Source organism: Guillardia theta (assembly GCF_000315625.1).
Source record: "Guillardia theta CCMP2712 unplaced genomic scaffold GUITHscaffold_49, whole genome shotgun sequence".
Classification (NCBI taxonomy): Eukaryota; class Cryptophyceae; order Pyrenomonadales; family Geminigeraceae; genus Guillardia; species Guillardia theta.
In genome coordinates this window covers 402,758-428,279 of record NW_005434625.1, presented here as the reverse complement: position 1 = coordinate 428,279, position 25,522 = coordinate 402,758, and the positions used below count along the sequence as shown (strand labels likewise).

Genomic DNA, 25,522 nt, shown 5'->3' with positions numbered 1-25,522 from the left:
GAGCTCAATTTTCACAATGCTGCAGATTGCTGGTAATGCGAGGTGTAATGCAATGCGATGCTGAACACTGCTGTCAAGGAGGAGAGAGCACACAAACAAACAAGCTTTCAATCCTTAATTATTTGAATCGTTGTCTGGCTAAGATCAAAGCCTGAAAGCATTGGAAGTTAGAAGGATTGTAGCAAAAGGTCCGAAGGGATTGAAACAGCAGTCGTATACACAGTTCCAGTTGACACATGTTCCCGGATACTGCAAATCATGGGCTTAATGCCGCCACAATGGGTGTGCATTTTACAGCAAATGATGATCAGAGAAGTTCAAGGGAGATCCGGGAAGGAGTTGACATGAACGACCATGACTCGACGATCTTGCGAGAAAACGCGCGACTGAAACAGGAGCTGGCAGAAGCAAAAGACGAGGTAAGGCGACTTCTGATAGTGAACTTTTGAAGAAAATATGTTTTTTTGTGCTTTGAATGACTCTGAAGCCTTTTCCTGCTCTTATTGTCTTGTGGCAGTTGAACAGGTTGAGGGAGGCGTTGCAAGACAGGGAAGAACACAAGAAGATGATTGAGCAAGACGCAGAGGTACCTGGATAGGCATATCCTCCGATGGATCGCTGAATTTTCACCGACAGTTTCATACAAGGTACTGGTTACCTGAAGAGCATCAGAGGTTCCTCGTCGGACTGAAGATGTATGGGCACAAGGATATCAAGTCCATTGCTCGATTTGTGGGGACGCGCAGCTCTACTCAAGTACGGACACACGCGCAGAAGTATTTCATGAAGTTGGATAAGCACGGGAAAACTCTGCAAGATCTAGGCTTGCCTGAGCGGCCAGAGCAAGGAAACTTGAAGGATGAATCAGGTCTAGATGATGCCGATAGCAAAATTTCGGACTCCAATCCTCGGAAGAAGATGAAGATGAACAAACCAGACACCAAGGGAAGTGTATCCCCAGCAAGCTCCCGTGACAGCAGCGAGGGCTCTGGCCAGCGGTGGCAGCCGATCGCCAACGAGGGAGTTCTTGGTGTACCGGTACCATAATCTGCTGTGGTGTATCTTACCGTCGTCTGAACATATGTTTTTTTTCGATGTAGATGGACCACCAGAATGGGTTTACAAACAACTTTGCACCGGCAGGTGCAGGGGGGATCGCAGCCGCAGGGCTTTCTATCCCTACGCACCAAACCAACGTACATCAACAAGCGCCACAGGCCCAGGTCTGCCGCTGACGCTTGTGTACTGAAAATTCTGACTGGAGAACGCAGCCCGCAGGATCAGGAAATGTTTTCATGGCGATGAACCCCGTTGGAGTCGTTGGAAACACAAAGTGAGTCGCCTTCAATCTTGTATCTCGCGTTGACGGGAAGGTTGCTCAGTTGCATGGGAACCATGGGTAGCGTCCCCCAGTTCTTCATAGCCGGCGACACTGCTGCCTTCCGCTCGATGCAGGTGCACACAGCATGGGGAAATGGCATCATGATGGACTGAACTTGCCATGGCGCAGGCAAGGGCGCAGGGTCTTGGGGGACCAGCGCCTTCCATGGCAGTTTCATCACACATGATAGGAGGGATGCAACCGGCACTTCAAGTGACTTGAGCTCATCGTGATATCTTCATGTTCTTGACACGTTGCTGCAGTATCCACCGATGCAACAGCCTGTTGGCCAACAACCACAACAGGCGATGGTTAGTATGTGAACCGCTGTCTGGGTGGCTTAAAAGCTTTTCTTTCAGCAGACACCTCAACAGCAGCCCCCACCTCAACAGCAGCACCAGCACCAGGTTTACTCCCTCGTCTCAGCATGTTCTCAGGGAGGCTGACATTGCCCTTCACAGTTCCCTTTCGGTCAAGCCCTGCCTACCTTCTGGCCAACAGGAGCATAAACTGTGAAACAACTTTGTGAATTCTTTACTTTTAAAACCTGTGAAATTTCCTTGATTGTCCTCTTGGAATCTATATTGTTTCTGCTCCTGCTCCTGCTCCTGCTCCTGCTCCTGCTCCTGCTCCTGCTCCTGCTCCTGCTCCTGTCTCTCCTGACAATCCCTACGATCCGACCCTGCCATGAGGATGCCCTGGCCTCCACTTTAGCACCGGTTAAGACTGAAGTGTGGGGGTATGGAAATCACTTGTAGGAGATATACCCCCTCTTCCTAGACATCAGATAATACATAAGTGATGGTGGTGCATAATTACCTGGGGTCCTGCTGTGCATTATGGTTGGACTAGGGTGGGGTGGTCTGGGTAAGTATCCTTCATGCTCACACTGCGCCAAGGTCAGTCTGGGACGGAGAGGAGAACGAGGAGGATTGAGGGGGGGATGCGGAAAGAGAGAGAGAGGAGAAGGAAGATGAGAGAAGGAGAACGTTTGGCGGTCAGAGCTACTGGCACGGAAGCTTCGGAGGACAGGAGGGTGAAGGCAGGCAATGACGATCCCTGACGAAAAGATGAGAAGAGAGACAGTTTCATTGGCGAGTGAGGAGGCAGAAGAAAGAAAGTTTCCTTGCAATCGTAGTTATGGAACGTTTCGTACAACCCTTGCAAGGAAAGGAGGGGGTTGTGTACGATCATAGCAAGGAAGGGCGAGATGAAGAAGAATTTTTTCATGCAATCTCATCCTTTATCACTCCGTGCCTGCAACTAACATGATGGGGACGAAGCAACTGGGAGTCGCAGGACAAGGAACTTCTTGTTTCAAGTCGTGGCTGTGGCTCACTACTGCACCATCAAGGTTCGCAATCAGTACGTGTCTGTTGCATCCCCTGATCTTGATCGAATGCAGGCAAGCGAGATCAGCTTCAAGACCGATCGTGCGACAAACTCACCTGTGTGTTGACCCATCTCAGTCCCTGCGCTGGCAGCGCTCCCTCACACCCCCTGTCTGCAGAAGATCAACTCCCAACTCAACAACAAGGCCTCCTGCGCTCCAGGTTCTCTCCCCTCCACACGACTGCTGCATTGCTGACACTCCATCTCAGGATCCCTCCAGGTGAATCAGAGATCAGAGGAAATTTCGGAGTCACGATGGTATCCAGGCGCTGTTCGCCTGCCCCCCTGCGTTCCAGCGGCGGCGATTCTTTAGCAGCATCGTTAGCAGGCCGTCTCGTTGCTTCCCCAGGATGCAGTCGCTCGACAGCTCGCCGTTCCGGTTCTTCAGCAGGCTGCTGCAGATTTCGGGGCTGAGAGGAGGGACAGCGTCTGAAAAGGGGGAGGAAGGGAGGATGGAGGAGGGGAAGGTGCAAGGGAGGGCCAAGAAGATGAGGAGGATCAGCAAGGAAAAGGAGAAAGACACGACCATGTTCGCCAAGCCTCGAAGTCCTGTCCTCAATCCGGATGTCTCCAAGTACGAGGAGGAGCTCGAGAGCAAGGTGGGCCCGGCACGATGTGTTTGACCCTAGGCTCGCATTGTTGCTTTGTACAATCGTCCAGAGCAGGGATGACAAAGATGGAGGGGAGAAATCCTCGGAGGTTGCGTGAGAGATGAGAATGGAATTTCTCTCCTCCTCTATCCTTTCCATATCCCTCCCACTGTGCGATACTTGCTCTGCCGGTTCTTATTTTCTCTCCCTGTGCTCTATCTTTCAGCTCTACTCTGGTAGCTCGTTGACTGAGCGCTTTGCGAGCAGGCACAGCGAGTAAAGGATCTGCTGGGGGATTACCTGAATGGTGTCGACCTTCAAGTCTTTGCCAGCCCCCCTCTGCACTACAGGATGAGATGCGAGTTCAGGCAAGGGAGGGGGAGGGAGAAGAGAGGAGGAGATCGCGAACGGCGTGCGGTGATGGTGGAGCAGGATGTGGTTTCAGAAAGGGGATCTCCATTATGCCTTCTTTGATCCGGAGACTAAGAAGCCAATCTTCCTCGAGCAGTGAGACCTTGAGGGTGACGGGATGGATTGTGCGATGAGCGATGAGATCCATGACTGCGATGGAGGGCTGAGTGAACGTCCTGATACTGTGTTGTTTTCTGTTGCTGTTTGCTTGCTTTTCTTTGTTCTGCTCGATATGTCTTGCGTGTCTTCCTTTGACTCTAGCATGCGTCTGATCTTCTTCTCTGTGCAGATACGTCTTGGCGAGCGAGAGAATCAACCTCCTGATGAGGGAGCTGTAAGATCGTCGAAGATCCTCTTGTTCCTTCTCATCTACTACGGCAGGGCAGAGTACCTGCAGGAGGACGACATGGCGCGCACGAGGCTCTACCAGGTGTGCCGGTGCACAAGGGTAGTAGGGAACAAGAGTTGTAACCTCGAGAAGGTGGAGATGGTTGCCAACACAGACGATGAGGTTCTGTTGTGCATGGTGTACAAGTACGAGACTTGCACCTTGCTGCCGCCTCCTGCTCACATACAACCAGGAAACCTCTCGATGAAGAGTGGGTAGAGTGCGCAAAGAGGATGAGCGAGAAACTCCGCTGCCATGTGTGTTGAGCAGTTGAACTTGTTGGCCATGGCTGACGCGCGAGAAAGATAATCGGGCGGAGCAAAAAGATTAAGCATGTTATTGGGGATGATCATGTAGTGCAAAGCTTTGAGTTCGACGGGAAATCCTATCCACAGGTGAAAGAGGAGGGGGATGGAAAAGGAGGCGACGAAGCTGCTAGAATGAGAAAAATCCATGAAGATGATGTTGAGGACGAGGACGGATCACAAGGACAAGAGTCAGGAGGGAGATGGAAAGGAGGGAGAGGGAACGGGGCAGGGAGAGGAAGGCGATGCTTGGAGGTGGGGTGAGGTAGCTGCGATGATGGTGTCGATCATGTGAAGGTGGTGTTGAAGCATATCACAGACTTAAATTTTGATTTACAGTGGCAAACCGAGAATCACTTCTCCCAATCAAACGCTCATGTAAACTTGACGGCTCCACGATATCATGCTCTCCCTCCCCCACCCGGCTTCCCTTCCTCCTCCCTCCTCCTTTATCTCCCATTCCCTCCCCTGGTATCTCTTCTCCCACCTTCAACTGCTGAATCCCTGTTTGCATGCTTTCAAGGGACTTGTGATTTCCTGAAAGTCTTCAACAGATTTGCAAGCAAATGTTGACCTGGGCAAGAGAACAGCTGGGGAAAGAAGGGCGAAGAGACGATGATCTCCTTGAGCTCTATTGTGGTTGTACTCATTTTCTCCCTTGTGCTCAGCTTTCCCTCCCTGCAACTCGCCAATCGCTGAAACTCTTGGCAGGAAACGGCAACTTCACTCTTGCTCTGTCCGCTCTCTTCCGGAAGGTGAGGAAAACTTCTTGTCGGATGGGTTTGCTTTCTGTTCCATCACTGACCTGCTGCTCTCCCTCTTGCTTCGACCATCCGTCATCTGCCTCCATAGCCTGAGGCCGCTGCCGACTGTGCTTGACAGCTGCTGTTCAGATCCTCGCAACAGAGCTCGACAAGTACTCAGTGAACGCTGCAAACGCCTGCGCGAAGGCTGCCGAAGTTGACAACGTAATTCTTTTCCTCCTTCCCTCACCCTTCACCCTCCTCGTAACTTTTATCATGATTGTAATTCCAACGATCATCATCTCATCGCCATCATCATCACCATCACCATCTTCATCACCAGCAACATGACTATCAGCACGATTCTCGGCATCTGCCTTTATCATCATACTATTTGGAGCTAAACTTTCCATGTGACAGGTGGTAATTCTTCCTCTTTCGGCGGAGGAGGCGACGGAGGCAGTTCTACGGTCAACGCCTTTGGACCCCCTCGATCTTGCTGACACCTGAGCAGAGGGAAACAATACCCGCAAATGAAGGGGGTTGACGTCAAATCGTACAATCTCAGGTTTCCCCTCCTCCTTCTCCTCCACAGCATTCTCTGCCTCGTCATCGTCCTCGTGCTGAACTTCCCCATCCTCCGTTTACCTTCTGCTATCTTTCCTCGCCTCCATCTCCTTCTTTCCTTCCTCCTGTTCGTCTTCCCCTCCTCCCGGCTATCTGCCTCCTCCTCCCTCTTCCTGTAATCTTCCTTTTCCAACTCCTCTCTTGCGCCTTTTCCTAGAGCGCTCTGCTCATCTCCTGTCCCTCCCCCCTGCCCCCCTCGTGCCTCCCTTCCAAACCTTGTTGACTCTGACTTGATCAGGACGATCCTTGTCGATCCTCCTCGGGCCGGCCTCGATGATGCGTCAAGGGAACTGGTGAATGGGGTACGGAGCTCCTTAACATTTTTCTTTCCCACCGTCTCCTGCACCTGCACCTGCTCCTGCTCCTGCCGCTGCTTCTGTTGCTGCACCTGCACCTGCACCTGCACCTGCACCTGCACCTGCACTTGCTCCTGTTGCTGCTCCTGCTCCTCCGCCTCCCCTCCCAGGAATCTCGATTTTTTGCTTTGTGCTCGCTTGTCCTACTCACTTCATTCTCTGATCCTTCTTTTAGTTTGACGAGGTTTTGTACGTCTCATGCAACCCTGCCAAGTTGATTGTCGACCTTGAAGGTGTCAAAATCTTTGATCCCGGCTCTTCCCTCTCCTCCCCTCCCTCCCTTCTTGTCTTTTCCTCTCCCCCCTCCCTCCCTTCTTGTCTTCATCCCTTGTCTGCTTTCTCTCATTTCAACTTCAGGGCTTCCAAATCACAAGATCGTGAGCGCCGCTCTATTCGATCAGTTTCCATGGACAGATCATGCGGAGGTTGCGGTGAAGCTTGTCAAGAAGTGAAAGAGAGGAAAGGAGATGTCAAGTAGAGAGATGAGAAGTGAAGTAGAGGAGAGGAGATTGCTGTTCTTGTCTCTATGAGGAGCTGGTGTTGAATGGAATGGTATGTTTTGATTCTTTTAGGGGGGAGGGAGAAGTTACGTTGAAGGAGAGAGAACAGATAGAAAAACAACCAGGTCAGGTCAAGGAATAGCAAAACAATAAGGCCAAAGGAAGGATAAACGCCTGACTGTTAACAAGTTGTCAAACAAAATCAAATCAAATCAAACAAGAAAATCGATCTCACGATAGATGCATACAACATTGTCAACAATATCGTCATCATCGTCATGGTTTTTGTCGACTTCCAGTCTATCTCCACATTGATGTCTACAACATTGCCACCATCTTCAACATCATGTTGAACATCATCATCAAGAACAACAGCATTAGTATCATTGTCGTCGTCATCACCATCATTGCCCGACATCATCATCCAACTTACATGTTTGGCCTTCTACTCTGCGATGACTGGCTGAATGTCGAAAACATTGTCAGTCCGGAGGAGAAGTAAACGTCACTAAAAGCATCCTACAAAGTCGTCAGATCCAGCTCTGAGGCTCTCTCCTCTCATTCATCCCTCCTCTCTCTCTCCTCCCCGCCGTCCTCCTCCTCACGTTCATCACTGTCGACATCCCGCAGTTCAAGCAGCTCCCTCCTATCTGCCAGACCTCCCCAGCAAACGTCGTGTACCCTGCTCCTCGCCTCGGCCCGTTGGCCACCGACGAGTTGGTCGCATAGAAGATCGCGTCCTCTGCAGTCGTCGAGTTCGTGTACCACAGCAGCACCTCCTGATCCCCCAGCAGCCGGTCAGAGACCGCGAACACCATCAGGCTTCCTCCTGCCGACACCAGCCCTCCGACGGGCTGCCCGGAGACGGCACAGGCCTGGCGGGCCTCCTTGAACGTGACGCCATCGCTCGAGATCCACGTGGTGTAGTAGTAGCGCAGCTCTCGCGACTCCGCCATGATGAACAGCTGCAGTCGGTGGACTGCCCCCACCACAGACCGGCAGTCCTGCCATGGCGTCGAGTTCGCGGCCCGGGTCCACCTGACCCCGTTATCAGTGAACCATATGTCGTGGATGAAGTCTTGATTCGCTGCCGCGTACTGGTCGTAGTCGCTTCTCACTCCCGATATGATCCAGATCTTCCCTAGGAAGTCAACTGCCACCATCGAGTGACGCGGCGCCCACATGTAGGACGACGACGACGGGTCACATGTGCTCCCGGTGCAGGACGCAGAGTCCTCCCTCACTGCCTGCCACGTGACCCCGTCCGCAGAGGACCAGACAGCGTTGGACGTGTGCCGCTCGTTGGACTCCACCGCTGACAGCGTTCCTCCCATCGCCCAGAGCTTGGAGTTGAACGTCAGACCTCCAAACTTTCTTCTAGCCGCCCATGGCGCTTTGCCCGTCACTGACGTCCAGGCTGCGCCGTCCGCACTCTTCCAAACGTCGTTCATGAGCTCGAAAGCTCCTGACGCTCCTCTCTGTCCGCCCATGACCCAAACGTGGTTGTCCTTGACCGCCACCGCCATGTCGCTCCTCCCGAACCAGGCTGCCCTGTCGGTCTTGGCGCCCCACAGGCTGGTAGCGTTTCCTGGGGAGCAAACGAAGTCTACGACGTTGGTATACATGGACCTCTGATGAGTCTCATCGCACATCGCATGGAGGGAGCACAAGAGCACGAGCAACGATCTGGCCTTGGCCATCATGTCTGGACGAGAAGACCTCTCAGTGTAGCAGTGCACAACTCCTGCTCATCCCCATAAGCATCCGATCATCTGCATCTCAAGCCGATATCTTGTTTTTCATGACTTGTGCAATGATTCCCCCCTTCCAGATCTCGACGGAAAGTCAATCGACTAGAAATCACCTGCTCAACCATCAACCTGGCGGCATATCGAAAAACAATACTGGCTCATCGTAAGCTAGCTGTCATATCCCTTACGTCTATCCCTCCCCACTCCCTCAGAGGCTTTCCCTTCCCCAGTCTTCACTTCATTCCTCACCCCCTCACTCGGTTCCACAGTTCCTACTGAATATCAGCTCCTCACCCTCTAGCGCGGCCCGAACTTGCCTGGCATAGCACCATACATGCTTCAGACCTGCCAGTACCAGCCTGCAGCTAGCTTAACTCTATCTCCGACTCGTTGCCACCGTCACTGTCATGGCATGATGATGATACAGCCTCTCACTTCCTACTTGAATTCCTGCCTCTCAGCCGAGCATGATCGTACCTTTCCGCCATGAGTCGCCGCCACTGGCTACCACCCCTACCCTGCCTTTCCCCAGAATTTCTCTATGGGACTATGGGTACCCGTACATGACCTTTGATTGACGAGTCAAGTCTCCGCTCAGTGCGGGCCAGAGCCCGGGGCCCGGAGATTCCACGCCGGGCCCCGGGGCTAACCGATGCAAACGAGGCGGGCCGGCTATTTTGCTGAAAATTTCACCACCCACCCTTACTAAATCTAGCTGATCATTTGGAAAACTACCCCTTCTTTCCACCCCACCCGACAATTTCCTGGTTTGCTACCCTCCCCTACACAACAACCAAGTTGTCGAGGTACCGGTCCCTGTCCCCGTGAAATCAGTATCATAGTACCCCCTCCTTTCACTCCTCCATGATTTATCCACCCGTATATGGTACACCATGCATGGGTACCAGCTACAACAAGGGATCTATTAAGGGGTAGGTGATTGATTATGGGGGGTGATAGTCAAGAAGGGGTGTGATATGGAGTCAAGAGTACGGGTAGAATTAGCTATGTGAGGGGGTACTAACGAACCTGATGGGGTAGTTCTGCTGAAGTGCTGGGTAGGTGATGATTCGAAGTTTTATATACTTATTCTAGGGTGGGTTGTTTTCACAGACAAGAGGGGGTGGTAGAACAAAGGGGTAGTTATAGGCGGCCTCAAAAGCACCATGTTTAGACAGCGCCGTCGAGGAGCACGGAACGAGAGTAGTAGGTGCAATTTCATGCGTGAATAGCAATGAGCAGAGCGGTTGAATGAAAAATGAAAATGATGTGCTGGTCAGATAGCGTGAAATGCAGAATCCACAGGATGTTTATGAGCTCAAGGAAAAGCAGGTAAACAGAAGTTCACTCGTAGTTTATCGAGGTCTTAGTAGTGACATTGTAGATTGGAAAACTCTGCGGCCATGCTGGCTTCATCACATTGTTGAGTCGTTGAAAAGATGAACGGACAGGAGAGGAGAGCAGACAGGAAAGCAAAGACTGGACAGTAAGATTAGGATTAGGATTGGAATTTGGGGAAAAGTTGCAGTGGAGAAGTTACATGGTGATCCTTGTTTGTACATGGGTATGTGGATGAAGACTCTTTCATCTGCTCATGTTGTAATGGCTGGAATATGTACGCAAAATATCTCCCGCCTGTGAATTACAGCGATGAAAGAAGTCGAAAAAACTTTTTGATGATAGCCCAATCGGAAATGCACCTGTTGTCACGACTGAAGACGCGTCGCTAATCGTTCTCCGTAGTTTCTCGGCCATCTTCAAGGCCTGGAATGAAACAGTGTGCATAAGAATCTCGATTCGGTCTTGGCAAGATGCAACCAAGTGCTTCAGGTGAGAGGAACGGAACAAAGGACTATCTCACACATGTGCAGGCCTTGTTGTCTGTTTCGTCTTCCTTCAGTTTGCCGCGCAGTCTCTTTCCTTCCAGCTCATCTCTTCCGGTCATCCTCGGGCTCATCACATTCCGGGGATCGAGGCCAGCAGATTCAAAAGTTCATTCCACGATGTCGATAGACCAGCCCTTTCCCTCCCTGCCCCCCTTCACCACAGACTGCCGAGGTAATGGCAAACTTTTCGTGTTCATTGCAGATCCGGGTGTGCTGACGTTTGGCCGGCTCAGGCGGTTCGTGCTGAAGAGCAAGCAGTCGGCGTACGATCTCAACGACGGAGGAAAGAAAGGAGAAGGTGGTGGTTTGCAGCCTACCTTGGTAAGGCTCAGGTGAATGCGGGAAGGCCCCACAATCACTACTGGTGTAGGCAAGACTAGCGCAGAAGGTCGTGAGGTTGTATCAAGCGCTGGTGGGATTCCTCTTTGCGAGGCTGAGGTGAGAGTGCAAGGAGAGTGAGGACGACACACCATGTGCTGACTGTGAGATGAAAGATGGCTGTCGACCGTGAACCCAGCGATGATAGGTTTGTTGCGATGTTGGTGCATGCAGTATGCAAGGAACTGACATGCGAGCGCAGCGGCAGTGCTGTTCATGGGGATGATTTTCTTCGGGCAAGGTGAGTTTGACGTGCGCGTTGGAGGAGCCAGGATGATGATGTTTTGCAGTTAGCAAAGGATCTTCCAAGGCTGCCAGCAGCCCTCCTGTGCAGGTTAGATGAAAGTGCGATTTGACAATGGTTCTTGACGATGCTGAGCAGGAAGTGTCATACAGCCGATTCCTAGACAGGTGAGAGCGTTCCTAGAGGGATAGGACGGGAAGAGCAGATAAGGGCGGTGTGGGACGGGAGCGGGACAGGAGCAGGAGTTGAGCGGGACGGGAGGGAGTTGGTGACTGTGCCAACAGCGTGAAGCAGGGAGATGTGAAGAATGCGTACTTGGGGAGTTCGAGGTGAGTCCTTAGGAGACTTTGACTAGCCGTTGGAGGTTGACGTGCTCGTGACGCAGCGTCACCTTCGTTCTCAACGATGACACTCAAATGATTACAAGGATCCCCCGGGCCCCGCCTGACCTCGGTCGGGCTGCTATCGGCTGCCGCCGGCCCCACTGACGCTGCTGTAGTTGGCTTCCTCCACTCCCAGTCGGTCAACTTCAGTCAGTTGAAACCCGGTCAGTCGATTCTCCTTTCTTCCACCACCCCTCCTCAGGATCCAACTGATGCTTGTTGCGGTTGAGCAGGCGCGGGTCAGCTCCTCGTCCCGTACATTGGGCTGATTGTGTACCTTGGTGTCGTGGGATACTTTGGGTACGATGATTGCTGCTGGCACGCGTTCCTCTGTGCCTCCTGATGTGTTGAGATGATATTTCTCCCCCTTCGTCCTTGTTGTTCCTGCCTCCTGCCTCCTGCCTCCTGCCTCCTCTACATCCTGCAAGCACCTTGCTTGTCCTCCTCTCCTCCTCCCCTCCTTGTTCCTGGTCATGCTTCTTCGTCTCCTCGTTGTCCTGAGTGGCATGAAGGTGGCAGATGTTCGGCAAAGGCGTCGGGGGGAAAGTTGGTAAGAGAGTCAAGGCGAACCAGATAGACAGGTGGGAGTGACGAGCTGGGATGCTGCTGGAGATGTCAGCTGAAACTTGCTGGCAGCTCGCTCAGCTTCGAGGATGTGGCTGGGATCGACCAGGCGAAGGATCAAGTATGATGCCCTTGCTCTCTCCCCTGCTCCACCTCCTCCTCTTGCTGCTCTTGCTTCCCCCGCTCACACTCCCGCTCCTGCTGATGCTCCTTCCTGCTAATGCTTCTGCTCCCGCTCCCTTGTCACCTATCTGCACAGGTGATGCAGCTAGTGGATATCATGCAGAATCCCTCGAGGTATCGGCGCCTGGGAGCGAGGCAGCCCAAAGGTAAGGAAGAGGGGAGCGAGTGGCTGCGCGAGGAAGGAAACGAGCTGAGAGCTGTATGAGAAGAGAGGCGAAAAGATGTTGGGAACCGATTCCCTGGATTCTCTTGCTTACCCTCCCTCCCTCCCTCATTGTCACTTTTTTTTCTTCCTCTTACCCCTCTCTCTCCTCTCCTTCCTCCTTGTCCTGCTCTTCCTGGTCTCGCCAACCTCCTGAACTTCCTGCTTCCCCTGCTTCCTCCTTTTTCTATCTCACTCTGGAGCTCCAGGTCTTCTACTCGTGGGCCCTCCAGGAACCGGAAAGACTCTCCTCGCCCGCGTGATCGCTGCTCGGCTCAAACTTCCTTTCTTCTTCGCTTCCGGTACTGACTCGAAAAATCATGGCAGAGGACGAGAAAGAGAATGGAGGAGGTTGAGGGTAGAAGTGAGGGAGATTTCAAGGAATTGGGGAGGAGGGAGGAAGAGCAGGTGGTATAGCAGCAACAGTAGGAGAACCAGCAGGAGCAGCAGGAAACTCTAGTTTTGACCCCATCGGGCAGGCTCGGACTTTGTGGAGATGTTCGTCGGACGAGGAGCTGCGCGTGTGCGTGAGCTCTTTGCTCGTGCAGAGAAGGTGAGCTTACCTACATCCGCCTTCTCCTTCTCCTCCTCCTTCTCACCCTCCTCATTTCTCCTTTCTCCTACTTCTCCTCCTCCCGCTCTACCCGCTTTTCCCTCCCTTCTTCCTATTCCATCTGCCCCTTCCCCTTCTCCCTACCTTTCGCTTTGCCTTTCACCTTTTCTCCGCAACCACAATCTCCTCCGTCTTTTCCATTTCTCTTTCTCTCCTAGTACCTCCTCCTTGTCGTTCTCCCACTCCTGACGACTAAGTGCAGGCGGCACCTTGCGTCATTTTCTTGGACGAGCTTGACGCGGTTGAACTCCTTCGAATCGCTTCCTCCCTTCCCTTCCTATCTCCTCTTCCTCTCTCCTCTTCTCTCTGACCCTCGTCCTCTCCCTCTCTACTCTCGTCGACTCCAGCTCTCTTGCTCTCTCTCTCTCCTGCACATTCTCCTCGTTGCCCTTCTGTCTCTTCCTGCTCCCATGACTTGATCCGCAGCTGGGCAAGAGCCGAGGGTCGGGAATGCAGATTGTTCGCAACGACGAAGGAGAGCAGGTGAGGGCGGGCAAGTAGCGCAGAGGATGCAAATGTGCAGCGGTAGCGTGAGTGGAATATAGAACGAGCAGGGAGACAGCGAGGAGGCTTGCTTCTCACACACGTGCTGTAGACGTTGAACCAGCTGCTGGCCTGCATGGATGGCATCGATACCCAGGTGAGGCTGAGGAAGGATTCGGAGTGTTGGGGAAAAGGGAAGGAAGGGGAGAGGAGGAGGAGGAAGGAAAGAGTAGAAAAGGAGGCGGCGGTACGGGAGGGAGGGAGGAAGGGAAGCAGGGAGGAAGGGAGGAGGCGGTATGGGAGGGAGGATGGAGGGGACGGTGTCTGAATGGAATGGCAGGGCAACGGTATCGTCATCATCGCAGCTACGAATAGATACGACATCCTCGACGATGCCCTAACACGACCAGGTTGTAGGAAGAAAGTGAGGATCAAGGACAGAGAGCAGGCGGTTCATGGAAAATGTATAGGGAAAGGGTGGCGAAGGAGGAGAGGAGAGGAGGAGAAGACGAGACGAGGCGAGAAATGGAGAGGACAGGAGAGGACAGGAGGTGTTGGAGATGGATCCTTGGATCTTGTACTCGTGTGTCAACGTTTAATTGGAGCTTAAGGTCGTTTTGATCGAGTTGTTCGGGTTCCCCTCCCTGACAAGGAAGGGAGAGAAAAGGTGACAAATGCCGCTCCCAACTCCTCCTCTCCTCCTCCTCTTCACTCTCCTCCTTTCCTCTCGCCTTCTTCTCTATCCTGCTAAGCCTCCTTGACCAAATTCAACTTGTGAATGCTTGAACCCTTTCCTTCTTTCTCTCCTCCTTGACTCCTGGCGACCCTTTCCCTTCCCTCCCTCCCCCTCGTCCTTCTCCTCATCTCCTTTCCAGGTCCTCCGGGTGCACGCCAAGACAACTCGCCTTTCTTCCTCTGTCAACTTGGGTGAGTCTTCTCTGTCCTCGCCCTCGCGCGTTCTCACGGTCCTCCAGCTCGCATCGCTGAGAACACGGAAGGCTTCTCGCCCGCCGAGCTCTCCTCAATCATCAACGAAGCCGCTATCATGGCAGCCACCAAGAATGCTGAGTCGGTCACGCAGGTAGGAGGGAAGTGGGAGGAAGGAACATGGCAGGATGGGGAAAGAGGAGGTGGGAGGAGGAGGAGGAGGAGGAGGAGGAGGAGGAGGAGGAGGCTCCTTGATCAAGACATTGTCAATGATGAATGCTACCAGGCGGACCTTGAGGAGGCACTTCGCTCCTACAAGGTGTCTCGAGGAAAGGCAGGGCTGTTTGGTCTTGGGAAATGAAATGTTGATGAGAGGAGCGCATGAATAAAATGCAGGATATGAAGGTTTTGTAATGAAGAATACGTGTTGTCGTCTCTGATCACGTCCAAAGTGTCTACTTGGCAACACTCAAACGAGGAAGGAATTGATAGAGGTGAACACGCATGTCAGTCTTCGACGTACCAAGAAAGATCTAACAACACCATCGCTCATTTCGCAATATCCTTCTAATCCAACGCTCCTCCTCCCTCTCCTCCTCATCTCCAACACTCCTCCTCCTCCTCCTCGTCTTCACTGCAAATCCAACATTGGGCAAGAGCAGCCGACTGAATGTCAAGACTATTTCACTCCAAATCCAAGTAAAAGGTTACGATAAGATAGAAAAACCACGCCGGGGACCGCGCAACGAGTGCCGACCCGCCATTCAAAAAGATGTGCTGCTGCTGATGTTTTCGTAAAATACATTTTTGTGCTGATTTTTTTGATTTTCTCATGTTCGATCTTGTAAGTTCCAATCGCCTCTGCGTCTCTGCCATAGCAGTCAGTCAGGCGTTCACAGCACGAGCCGGCACCGCTCACATCTTCACTCGGAGACAACTGCAGTGGGCGCTGCGGTGTTGGCGTTGTAAAGGAGGTTGATGTGCATCAAGTCCCTCAGGTTTACAGCCATTGGCCCTTCAAAACGTCCATGTCAGTCCTTGTGCACTTTTCCCGTTCCCGCTCTCTTCCCTTCTCTCCCCTCCCTAGTCCACCGTGCAGTTCTCTACAATACTTCCAATGATCTTACCGAGCCAAGTTTCCCATGATGCTTTGTCATGTTTTTCCTGCGACCATGTAAGCAAATGGTGAGGAGCATGTTGAGAGAAAGTGTGTCAGCTGGTGGAAAAAAATACTCTACCTGTTTGAGCATTGTGACAAAGTCGAACATCTGTTGGCCAACGTCAGAAGGGTGGAAGAAAGCAGCTCTCTCAGTTTGATCCGCAGCTACTCGACCTCTCTAGCATTATAGCTGAACATGCGCGTTCAACAACACAGCGAAGACCACAACTGTCTTCAAGACAAAGATGACACAGCAGCGTTTCATCAACAATTCAGATCTTTCATCCAGCATCCAACGAGACTCGGTTGCCTCCTCCACATCTCCACCACCCGATCGGCGAACGTGCACACTGCACAGAGGACTGAACGCACTCGAGCCATACACCGCAACCACATCTTCAGCGCATCTCATCATGGCAAGGTTCACAGCCTCCTTGCATCTCTCTTCAAATACTCTCATCACATGATAGCATGCTCGCTCTCCTCTTCGCTCTTCCATAGCCGACACTATCCGCTCTTACCATAGTTCGCCGCGGGGAATGGTCTGTGGGGTGTTTTTCCACTCGGGGTACTCTTATCGCAAGGGCCCGATGGTTTTAAGTCTTTTGTTTGTACATCCAACGGGCTTCAGCGTTTGGAGTTAGTACTGCAATCGAAGAAATATGAATTCAACCCCCTATCCAGGGAATTCCTCGTTGGTGCTTCATTGAATCTTAGTCATCATGTTGTCTGAAAAAATACTATTTGTACGTACCGAAATCATATAGTGAAATTTCAGGCTTAAAGGGTATTTTTTGGTCTATCGAGTGCAGCTAAAGTGAAAGCAATACCCCTCCGATAAATTCTTTGGGTCCATGTCTCTTCAAAGGCTCCATATCCGGTGGACCATAACGGCAACCAACGGCTTGAAAACGTTCAAAACGGTCAATAACGGTAATCGTTAAAGCCTGTGAGAAAACGAAGCAGCAGGTGGAGGCAGAGCAGGAGAGGGAGAGAAGGAACAGAGTACAGATGCATAGTTGGAAGATCTGACAGATTGGGCACGACAACAGAAGCATAACCGAGCAAGGAGGGTGGAGAACAACAGACCTCCTACTGTTCTCTGTACCTGTTCCCAAATGGTCTTCCCTGTTGCTGCATTCGCCTTCTCCTCGGTTACCTCGCTGATCGGGGCATGCGGCAGCTGGGGCTACCTGAAGCTGAAGGCCCTTGATGACCAGATCGATCGCATCAGCACGAGCACGCACATGCTCGAGCTCTCCGTGGATTCAGCCAAGAAGGGGTCCATGTGGTCTGAACTGCTGAAGCCTTTGGCAATGGAGTGTGGGCCGCCCCTCAAGGTAATCAGCTACAGCCTCTGTGCTGCCAGCGCTGCCTTTGTCCTCGTCGGCATTGGAGCATGGATGGAGCTGCGGAGCTTCCGCATCGAGATCCATCGGCTGCGCGAGGAGAACGATGCCCTGAGGAGGCAGCTGAAGGCGGGGAAAGAGGAGAGCGTGTGATGCGGGAATTGAGGAAATGACAACACAAAGATTTTGCATTCTTAGAGAGTAATTTTAACATTCAGAGTATGCCAGCGAAATAGAGGCGACATGGTCAGGCTCATAGGGAACGACTCATAGGGAACGACTTTGAAGCTGCAAGGGCCACATCTGCAGAGCTACTCAACTCACAGACGCTCTGCTCCACCTCACCTTGATGTCATCAAGATCGAGTTTGAGCTCGTTGCCGACCAAGGACATGGCGTTGCTGAGGAGAAGACGTCAGCCGCCAGGGCCTTCACAACTCTCTACCAACCGGAAGCCAGTCCAGTCTAACCCCGACGAATTCGAGAACTTGTTTGCTTTCCTGGGTGTGAGTGTGTAACGAATACAAGAACTCAAACATCGAGGTGTACATGCTGTCGTCGAACATGATGTCTGCTTGTGCCGGCTGCAACTTACCAAGCACCCCTGTCGCGCATTCAGAGACGTAACAGGAGTTCGATCACGATCAATCACCGAGGGTTTTCAGTATCTCGTGGAACTCTTGTCGCTCCACACAGTCCTCCTGCCGGCAGGTCAGGTGCGAGGCATGCAGGAAGTTCAGAGCAGAACCTTCTTGGACAGATTGCTTCCCCGCGCACCCCACAGGCGGAAGATATCTCCTACTGGCCCCTCCTCCTTGCTCAGTGCAGCGGAGGGCTCACGCGGACGAGAAGGAGAGAACCGTGTCTCCTTTTCCTCTCTTGTCTTTCCATGTGTACTTCCTCGGTCCCCTTGGTCATTTTTTGAGACAACTTGACCTGTTTTTGCGTTGGTATGCTTATCATCGACGATCTGATAATACATCATCCAACAGCGCAGTAAAAAAAGTTTGATCACCATTCGCCGGTTGCTTCTTGCTTGTGATGAAGTGTCGTCTTTGTTGTGAGCGGCAGGAGGGTCGGAGGGTCCGATATGAGATGACACACTGATGTTCACTTGTCCTCCTCTCATTTGCGCTGCTGAAATCTGTTTGAACAAGAACTTCCGCATAGCAAGGCTAGCGCGCGAAGCATTCAGACACAGTTCCGAAGCAACATAGAGCAGCACCTGGGAATGCAGATTTCATTCCTCAGATCTTCCATCGTCATTTCCCTCAAATCTGTGGGTCCAAAATCACACAGCAGCTGCAAACTAAGCAAGCGCTTCTACCAGCCCCCGTGATGTCATTCTGTTTGAAAAGTTTGATAACCTGCAACAACACAGTGAAAATATGACATCTTTCCCGCAACGTTCATTACCTCTTCCTGATGTCTCTGGACAAAATCCTCATGCTTGTTTTCTTGAAACAACTACCATGTGCCTCAATAAGTGAACTACTGGCAGGCCAAAGAAAAATTTTTACCTTGATCAGCCATTGGTCAACCACGTCTTGTGATGAATGCAGATCACGAAAGATGTTCAAAGACTTTCCTTGACAGGAGATATTCAGAACCTGGAGAGGAAAACAGAAATAAAATCCAACCTGCTGGCTGAGGAGAGGGTTTTTGAATTCGATCTTCACTGCCAAGCAAATGCTTTCCTCTTGTGCCTGTCCCTGTCCCGCCGGTTATCTCAACTTGGTTGATCTTCTGAGCAGAGGAACTCAGTTCGGCGAGAATGGCATCGCTCATCTCACCATCGGTTGCCTTTCCCTCCTGAGATTCTCCTCCTTCACCACCATCAGTGCAGGACGGTGAGGGACGATCCTTGACTGTTGACTATCATCTTCGGACTCGGACTGCTGTGAGGGCAGATGCTGTTTCTCGAGCTCCACTTGTTTTTCAAGAATCTTAACTTGAAGCTGAAGGTTTTCGATGTACTCTTGAGAGAGTCTCAACATAACGTTCTTCTTCTCTAACTTCCTGCTTAGCTCCGGCGCCTCGCCAACCTCTACCTTCTTCTTGGGCGCGGAGATGCTGAGAGATGCATTCATCACATGCATCCTTTGTTGGAGATGGTGTACCTGGCGGGTCTCGGAGGAATGATGATTTGAGAGCCGTCAGGAAATGTCGGAACAAGCCCACGAACTTTGACTGACATGATTGCGAAATTCCTGGGATCTTGCTCGCTGCGTTGGAATGTTAGAGGCTCAACAGTTTGCAGCAGACTAGGCTTCTGAGTCCACACCCTTAATCCTCACCTTGCTGGAACTTCATGTCTCTTCGGCCCACTGAAGCGTGCCGGGACGTGGGACACAAAACCACCTGCATTCAAACTTCACACGCCGACCAGCCGGTGGGCAGAAAGGGCGGGGGGAGGGGATCAAGAGAGGGTGAAGGAGCACAGGCACCAAGATAGGAACTGACCTCCCATCGTCGTCTTGCGCCCTCGCCCGTTCCTGACCACGTCGGGCGTCATGGTGCCGCTCTTCTTGCCTTCAACGGCCATGTCGGGGACACCTTCCCTGAGTTTAGGAAAAGGTGGGTGGGATATCAATGTAAAACGAGGGAAAGACGGGGTGGGGTCATCGAAAGGGGTTGAGTTATCAGAATCAGCTCTGATGATGAATGTGGAGGACAACATGTTTGGAGGAGCGACGATGGAAGAGTAAAGATCGAAGAGCGACACTGTGATGTGTGCCGTGTTGTGATAGATGTCAATCGAGCCGTTGCTATGTTTGTCGGATAGATTGGCGAGCTGTATGCGCATCTGAAGTAGAACTTGAGATGGTACGGGGATGATTGTACGGGGATTCCTGCCATGTTGTCTAGATGCTCAGAAGAATCTTGGTTGCCCTCTACGATCGAAGGTGTAGAGATATGTTTTATTGCCAGAGCATAAGATTTGAGGTTGAACAGTCAAGTTGACTTTTCAAAGATCCTCTGGTCAGGTTGAGAAGCATGCACGAATAGGCAAGCCAGATCACACTATCCCGAACAAGCAGGTTTCTGTTTGGAGCTCCCAGAGCGAACGAACATGGGACGTCTACGTACCCATGCACCTGCATCTTGTCGGCTGTGAGCTTGTGACGTGTTTGTTGTTCTCATGGAAGGCTCCACCAGGTGCTTCGTGCCTGCAAGCCTAGCCAAGGAAGAGATGTGATAGAGGTTGCTCTGCTGGAAATGGAGCTATACATGGAAGAACACGTGAAAAGAATCCTGAAGTATGCGTTGTGATGGGTGTCTTTTCAACATCCACCTTGTTTCCGACTTCCTCACCAATCTCATAGACTGATGACTCACTGATATGTTGTCTTCTCATGCACCTCCCAGGTTCTCTCACGAGTGCTCAAATTTGCTCAGCCGAAGCTCGAATACCCGAAGATGGTGATTTGATTTTGAGTGTACAGGATGTCGTTGTTGACGGGCTCTTGTTTAGATCTCTGACCTGTCCAAGAAGGTAATAGTCGATTGGGCCGAGAAATATGGAGCCGAATCAATGGTCTTCGCCTATCTCTCTCTCTACTTCGGATCTGACTTCTTGCAGGAATTCGCATCAGCTGCTCGCGAACCTCGCTGAGACGAGAAGTGAAGGTGATATTTGACCCCTTGGATGATGTTGATAGTGACATTCCTCGGGGTTCAGCGGTACCACTCACGGAAGAAACGTGCGGCAAAATCCTCAAGCAACCATCATACAAGCCCCTCAAACTCGCATTCGAAAGCCGAAGACGTCTACACTCCGAGCTTTGACCAACTCGCGCTCATGGCTTGTTCCAGTGAGGGAAACCTCAGTTGGAACTTCTCTGTCGTCGTCTTCTGCGCATCCTGGGGTCAAACTTCATTTAAGGCTGTGCAGAAGTAGCCGATCGGGCTCTTGCCACTTCCTTCTTCTACATAATACTCATGCTCGATTAGATACATGAAGAAACATGCAAAAAAGCCATGCGAGTTGACTCTGAAATACTTTACTTGATGTTTCCGACAAAGCGCATTGATTTGGTGCTGAGCGCCTCTCAACTTGAGACTTACAGGTCTTCATCCAGAATTCTTCCTTCCCCTCTCTCAAGTCTGATTGCGGCTATTTAGAATTAAGCTCTTGCAGTTATTTGATACTAGCTTCAGCACGAGAAATCTTGCCCACACATTCTGCAGGAATAAGAAATTGACTTGCCAAGATCCTCTTCCTGAGCAATGCCATCATCCATCAAGCAAACATTACCCACACCTGGAGAAATTGAAATCATGTCAGAAACGGAATTTCAACAGTGAAGGTCAAACCAGCAAGAACAAGATTTTTGATGATTTATGCTTGACTTTCCACGGCAACGATATACAAGTACCCCGTGTTATGTGCTGGGCTGCAAACCCCCATGACCATGTTTGTCGATCGCATTGTTTGACCTGATCCGCATCAAGAGAAGCCTCTGACATATGAAATGCCGTATGCATCATAATTAGTGAAGCATACAAATTTACGATGAAGAAGGTTAATGAGACAATTGCTCTCACACAAAACCGTACATCTTTTTCTCATTAGAACAACATCCCCGTTCTGATTTCCAGCGAGCAGAACCCCAATTTCTCTTTACTCAAAGTTAAGTTAGAACCTCTCTTTCTCACATCTATCGTAGACCCCTCTGCATCCCCTGTCCTCTCCGTCCCACAAACTCGCATGGTTCCTGAACTTTGAGTAAAAGAGGTTCCTGAATCCCGTTAGGCGCCCAAACTTCAGCCTTCCCCGACTCGATGAGGCCCGGGCCCGGCCTGGGCCTCTCACTGCGCGGCCCAGCGGGCCCAGTGCGAATGCGGCAGCCGGGGCGATTCGGGCCCGGACGCATTTAGTGCAGTCACGGCCGACGCGAACGGGCGCGGGACAGTCAGGGGGCCACACCCCGCAGCAGGCGGTCTGTAAGGCCCTTGCACATCACCGCTGACACCTAGTCACGACACGGCGGCGGCCTGGTACAAATTTTCGAGTTCGCCTCAGAATAGGAGTATAGGAAACCTTGTACGTGGGTAACTCAGGTAGTAAATGAAGAACTCAAAGCTTTTTCGGAGTGTCATCATGTCATCATTTGTGTGTCATCAATGTTGAAAATTATTGTTTTCAAGACCTTGCAGACTTTTCTCTGTAAGCTTAGGTTTACAACAGGGCCAGATGGCGACACCCTACCCCCTCTTTTGAGAACAAAGAGGTAGAGGTGGTCGCTACAATAAATCTGACCTGGACTGTTTACCGATAGGAATGAAGGGGTGTTCATGGGGCCATAGAAGGGGTGGGGGGTGATCAGTTATAGATGCGGGGTGTTGGTTCCCTACACAAATCGAAGATCAGAGCAAGACGAGCGAGCGAAGCAAGTCAGAAGAACAGAAGCACCTTGAACGACTAGTCAATTCGAACACGTGTTTTGAAGCAGAGATCAGCATTGTACCCCAAGGCCACGATAAACATCCCCGCATCCAGTTCACCTGAGAGAACACAAGAAAAAGCTTTACCAAACGATGTGCGGACCCACGCAAGCGCAGCTTCTATCGAAGCCGATATCAGCAACAAGCTTGGTTGATGCGATAGCCGATCTGTATCCATCAGATGTGGTCCCTCCCCAATCAGCAGAATATCGGAGGCAGCTCAGCTTCTGCCAAAAAAGGCTGCTACGTGGGGACAGCTTCGAAGTTTTCGATCACAGCAGTCAACCTGCCTCGAACAGCCCTCCTCAAAATCAAAAAGACACAGTCCAGACCAACAATTCAGCAATGTCACATGTCAATGCGAATCTTCAATGGCAGCCCCAAGCATTTGCTCTTCCGCGTGTTCCTTCGTTCCAAGTTGAAAGGCAGAGTGGGTACGATTTGCCAACGAGCAAGACAACATCCTTCGATGCTAGCTTTCCGTATGTCCAGTTCAATCAAAATTCAGCTTTGTTTCAGGGGCAAGCAGCTTTCAACAATCTTCTTCGATCGACGCTGGACACCCAAAAAATTGCCAAGGGCAAGTACCATGCGTTCGGCTCGCCGCTCATTGAGACCGCACCCGACGAGTTTCTCGAAAGCAAGAAGGTCACGCCTCGCACGCAATGGACGAATGAGGAGCATGAGAAGTTTTTGGTTGCGCTGGATCGATTCGGCACCACCAAGACAAGGATAAAAAACTCTACAGGCCGAGTCTTTGTTGGTCTGGGACCTGGAGTGGCAGAGCTTATTGCTGCCGCCGTCGGTACAAGATCTGTGCAGCAGATACGCTCTCATGCACAAAAACATTTCCTGAGAGAAAACAGGAAAGAGCACTCAGCTTTCCAAACGTCCAATTGAAGCAAGTTGCATCCAGACGCTGCCACCGGTCACTGCTGGCGGGCAAACTCGCCGGAAGCTTTCAGATCCGGCTCAGGCATGGTATCCTCCGATGCGCGGCCAGTCCTTTATGTTAATATACTCTCCGAAATTACCGTAATTTAGTAGTACTATTCTAACCTTAGTAATGAAGCTTCAAATCTCACTGAATCTGCCGCATCTAGTCTCCAGGCGGCGTGAGTATCACTGAGTGAGTCATCATCGGAGAAGCGGATCCCGACTGACTCAACCGTTTGAACCAACTTCTGAATGTCACTGCGAGCTGTGGCGGCGAGCCGGCGTGGCTCGGCGGCTCGGCGGCGCGGCGCCTCGGACTTGAAGAGAACTTCAGAAAAGACCGTCAGCCAGGCCGTGAACTTGCTTGACCGACCGTACGGTCACCGGGCACCCCACTGGCCCAACAGGCGGGCACTGCCCGCCGCCGCCGGCTCCCCGGCCCGGCGACACGATCCGGGCCCTCAGGGCCTGAGTCACCGACTCAGACCGGGCTCGGATACGGCGTGTGCCGGCCCCCGGCCGTCGGGCTGAGGCAGCGGACTCAGTTGAGTCGCCGGCCCGCCGCGGGCAAGTTGAATGTTTTCATGTTCAAGTTTCACTGTCATGCAGCCGCCGCCGCGCAGGGTTGGACGCCGAGGCCCGGGTCCGACGGTGAGCGCGAACTTGAAGCCTCCGGCTTTCCAGTTGGGAGAGCGGCCGCCCGGCCGCGCGGCGGGCAGTGGCACGGTGTCTGATCCGCTTCAGGTTCGACGGTTGGGAAGGCGGGCCCGGCGTCGGACTCGACAAAGGAGCCTGTGAAACCGTGCCGCACTGATACCCAAGACAGGCCCGGAGGCGTTCACGCCGGGTTGACCGTCGGACTCTGGGCGGCCCGGGGGGTTTCCGGCCCGGCCCGGGCACCGGCCCGGCCGGCGGCCCGGGGGGCAAGCGCGGCCCGCGGCTGAGCGGCCACTGACCCGGCCCGGCCCGATCGGACCGTCCATTCCGGCGCCCGTGAGAGTCACGCCGGGTCCGACGTCATACGGTACTACGGTAAAGTTGACTAACTTTTTCGGGGTAAAAATTCCGGCCGGCCGTCACGGTGGCAGTCCCGTAGTATTTTCCGTGTCGCTTTTTTTTACTGCTGTCCCCCTGTACCAGTACCCTCAAGCTGTTCAGTTATCGAGATAAGTAATCTCTTTGACCAGGATAGAGAAGGTGGAAGTTTTAGCCAACAAGCGGAGTGCGGTACTAAAGTTCGAATCGGGGCTGGGATACCTTAAGGAAGAGCACATGGTCACATTCCGTACCGAGGAGAGGGAGCGACGCTAAAACGGGCAGGAGGCAGAGGGTTAACACAAAAACGAAATGCTGTCAAGCTGGGTAACAGTATCCCTAGAGAATGCCAGACATTGGCATGACTCTGCTACATAAAAAGTTATGTCAAGGGAGTGAGTGAGTGAGTGCTATGGGGCGGAGAACAAGTTATTCGATCGGATGCATTCCCTATCATGGGCTCAGTGAAGGATGGGGTATATAGCAATGTAGTGAAGATCACAGACATGGTTGTCATGAACATGAAGTTGAATTCTATCTTCCATGCCTGACACGAATTTTTCACATTTACAGCATGTTCCAGGACATTCGCAACTACACCTCCCTCTTCAACGGTGCTTGATACCTCGATTGATGGTTTTCTCTTCATCTGATTGTTACTGAACAGACGTCACCCCTACCGTCTCCAAGAACTGGTCGGGACCCATCGAGATTGCCAGCTACACCAGGGCCGAGATCGAGGCTTACTCGTGCGTGGCCGACGATGTTGCCTGTAACGCTGCTCCTGCCGTCCCTTCCCCTGCGGATTCCTGGAGCGGCACCGTCAACAACCCTTAAGGAGTTGGTTGAAAGTCGAGCTTGAGTAAAGCCTATAGCTGATTATAAACAATCAGTGTGATCAAGTGAGGCACTTGGCCATCATGGCGTCGTTTCATTGATGTGAGAAATCTTCTCCACCAATCAAGGAAACACGATCGGCAATAGCAAAATTATGATTCTCTGAATGCAAATCAAGCAACCTATCGAAAGATATCTGCTTGATGTGTTTGCAACCACCGATCTTTTGCAAGATAACTTGATTGCGACCCAGCAAGCAGAAACCCTACATCTCATCGATATGGCATTCTTGGTTGAAGGCCGGCAACAAAAGCAAAACATGTTTTTGCAGAGCATTTAAACGATCAAGGAACAAGATCTAAGAGATGCTGTTGTGGTCAGTAAGAAGGATCCACATCGCTTATTGGGGTCATCAAATTGGAAAGGCACTGTCCTGCACCGTTGAGGTCAGA

General features: G+C 51.9%; 8 protein-coding genes across 8 annotated transcripts; 6 read left to right on the top strand and 2 right to left on the bottom strand.

Moving 5' to 3' along the window:
* Positions 1-236: 236 nt before the first annotated feature.
* On the top strand, positions 237-6,645 carry GUITHDRAFT_111065 (hypothetical protein; the record flags this gene model as incomplete). Its single annotated transcript, XM_005829946.1, has 29 exons — positions 237-419; positions 518-586; positions 637-1,038; positions 1,101-1,223; positions 1,272-1,333; positions 1,383-1,455; positions 1,511-1,594; positions 1,645-1,696; positions 1,744-1,788; positions 1,843-1,906; positions 2,681-2,735; positions 2,787-2,831; positions 2,892-2,934; positions 2,983-2,993; positions 3,040-3,372; positions 3,809-3,870; positions 4,064-4,108; positions 4,156-4,204; positions 4,256-4,308; positions 4,356-4,419; positions 4,468-4,557; positions 5,022-5,106; positions 5,179-5,222; positions 5,361-5,435; positions 5,631-5,680; positions 5,725-5,778; positions 6,076-6,139; positions 6,369-6,426; positions 6,551-6,645. The coding sequence occupies 29 exons, from the start codon at positions 237-239 to the stop codon at positions 6,643-6,645; spliced, it is 2,532 nt and encodes an 843-aa protein (XP_005830003.1).
* A 578-nt stretch (positions 6,646-7,223) lies between these two features.
* GUITHDRAFT_111064 (hypothetical protein) lies at positions 7,224-8,396 on the bottom strand (the record flags this gene model as incomplete). The annotated part of the gene is made up of 1 exon (XM_005829945.1): positions 7,224-8,396. One exon carries the CDS (start codon positions 8,394-8,396, stop codon positions 7,224-7,226), a length of 1,173 nt encoding a protein of 390 aa, XP_005830002.1.
* A 1,789-nt stretch (positions 8,397-10,185) lies between these two features.
* GUITHDRAFT_153425 (hypothetical protein) lies at positions 10,186-11,389 on the top strand (the record flags this gene model as incomplete). The annotated part of the gene is made up of 10 exons (XM_005829944.1): positions 10,186-10,274; positions 10,316-10,502; positions 10,564-10,651; positions 10,701-10,768; positions 10,825-10,856; positions 10,911-10,949; positions 10,999-11,042; positions 11,091-11,119; positions 11,237-11,281; positions 11,338-11,389. Coding segments are annotated over exons 1-9 (526 nt in total), but the record flags the coding sequence as incomplete, so codon positions are not given.
* A 589-nt stretch (positions 11,390-11,978) lies between these two features.
* GUITHDRAFT_95521 (hypothetical protein) lies at positions 11,979-14,746 on the top strand. The gene is made up of 12 exons (XM_005829943.1): positions 11,979-12,020; positions 12,159-12,228; positions 12,494-12,586; positions 12,764-12,837; positions 13,100-13,138; positions 13,324-13,380; positions 13,493-13,537; positions 13,721-13,790; positions 13,992-14,047; positions 14,256-14,307; positions 14,355-14,461; positions 14,594-14,746. Exons 2-12 carry the CDS (start codon positions 12,162-12,164, stop codon positions 14,666-14,668), a joined length of 735 nt encoding a protein of 244 aa, XP_005830000.1. The 5' UTR covers positions 11,979-12,020; positions 12,159-12,161; the 3' UTR covers positions 14,669-14,746.
* Positions 14,747-16,584: 1,838 nt separating this feature from the next.
* GUITHDRAFT_140867 (hypothetical protein) lies at positions 16,585-16,968 on the top strand (the record flags this gene model as incomplete). The annotated part of the gene is made up of 1 exon (XM_005829942.1): positions 16,585-16,968. One exon carries the CDS (start codon positions 16,585-16,587, stop codon positions 16,966-16,968), a length of 384 nt encoding a protein of 127 aa, XP_005829999.1.
* A 114-nt stretch (positions 16,969-17,082) lies between these two features.
* Positions 17,083-19,359, bottom strand: GUITHDRAFT_111061 (hypothetical protein; the record flags this gene model as incomplete). Its single annotated transcript, XM_005829941.1, has 15 exons — positions 17,083-17,118; positions 17,161-17,215; positions 17,264-17,314; positions 17,364-17,418; positions 17,467-17,515; positions 17,830-17,989; positions 18,040-18,091; positions 18,142-18,181; positions 18,231-18,281; positions 18,335-18,402; positions 18,455-18,560; positions 18,608-18,887; positions 18,935-19,039; positions 19,112-19,175; positions 19,278-19,359. The coding sequence occupies 15 exons, from the start codon at positions 19,357-19,359 to the stop codon at positions 17,083-17,085; spliced, it is 1,254 nt and encodes a 417-aa protein (XP_005829998.1).
* Positions 19,360-22,355: 2,996 nt separating this feature from the next.
* GUITHDRAFT_111060 (hypothetical protein) lies at positions 22,356-23,162 on the top strand (the record flags this gene model as incomplete). The annotated part of the gene is made up of 1 exon (XM_005829940.1): positions 22,356-23,162. The coding sequence occupies one exon, from the start codon at positions 22,356-22,358 to the stop codon at positions 23,160-23,162; it is 807 nt and encodes a 268-aa protein (XP_005829997.1).
* A 1,645-nt stretch (positions 23,163-24,807) lies between these two features.
* On the top strand, positions 24,808-25,070 carry GUITHDRAFT_111059 (hypothetical protein; the record flags this gene model as incomplete). The annotated part of the gene is made up of 2 exons (XM_005829939.1): positions 24,808-24,847; positions 24,901-25,070. The coding sequence occupies 2 exons, from the start codon at positions 24,808-24,810 to the stop codon at positions 25,068-25,070; spliced, it is 210 nt and encodes a 69-aa protein (XP_005829996.1).
* Positions 25,071-25,522: the final 452 nt, after the last annotated feature.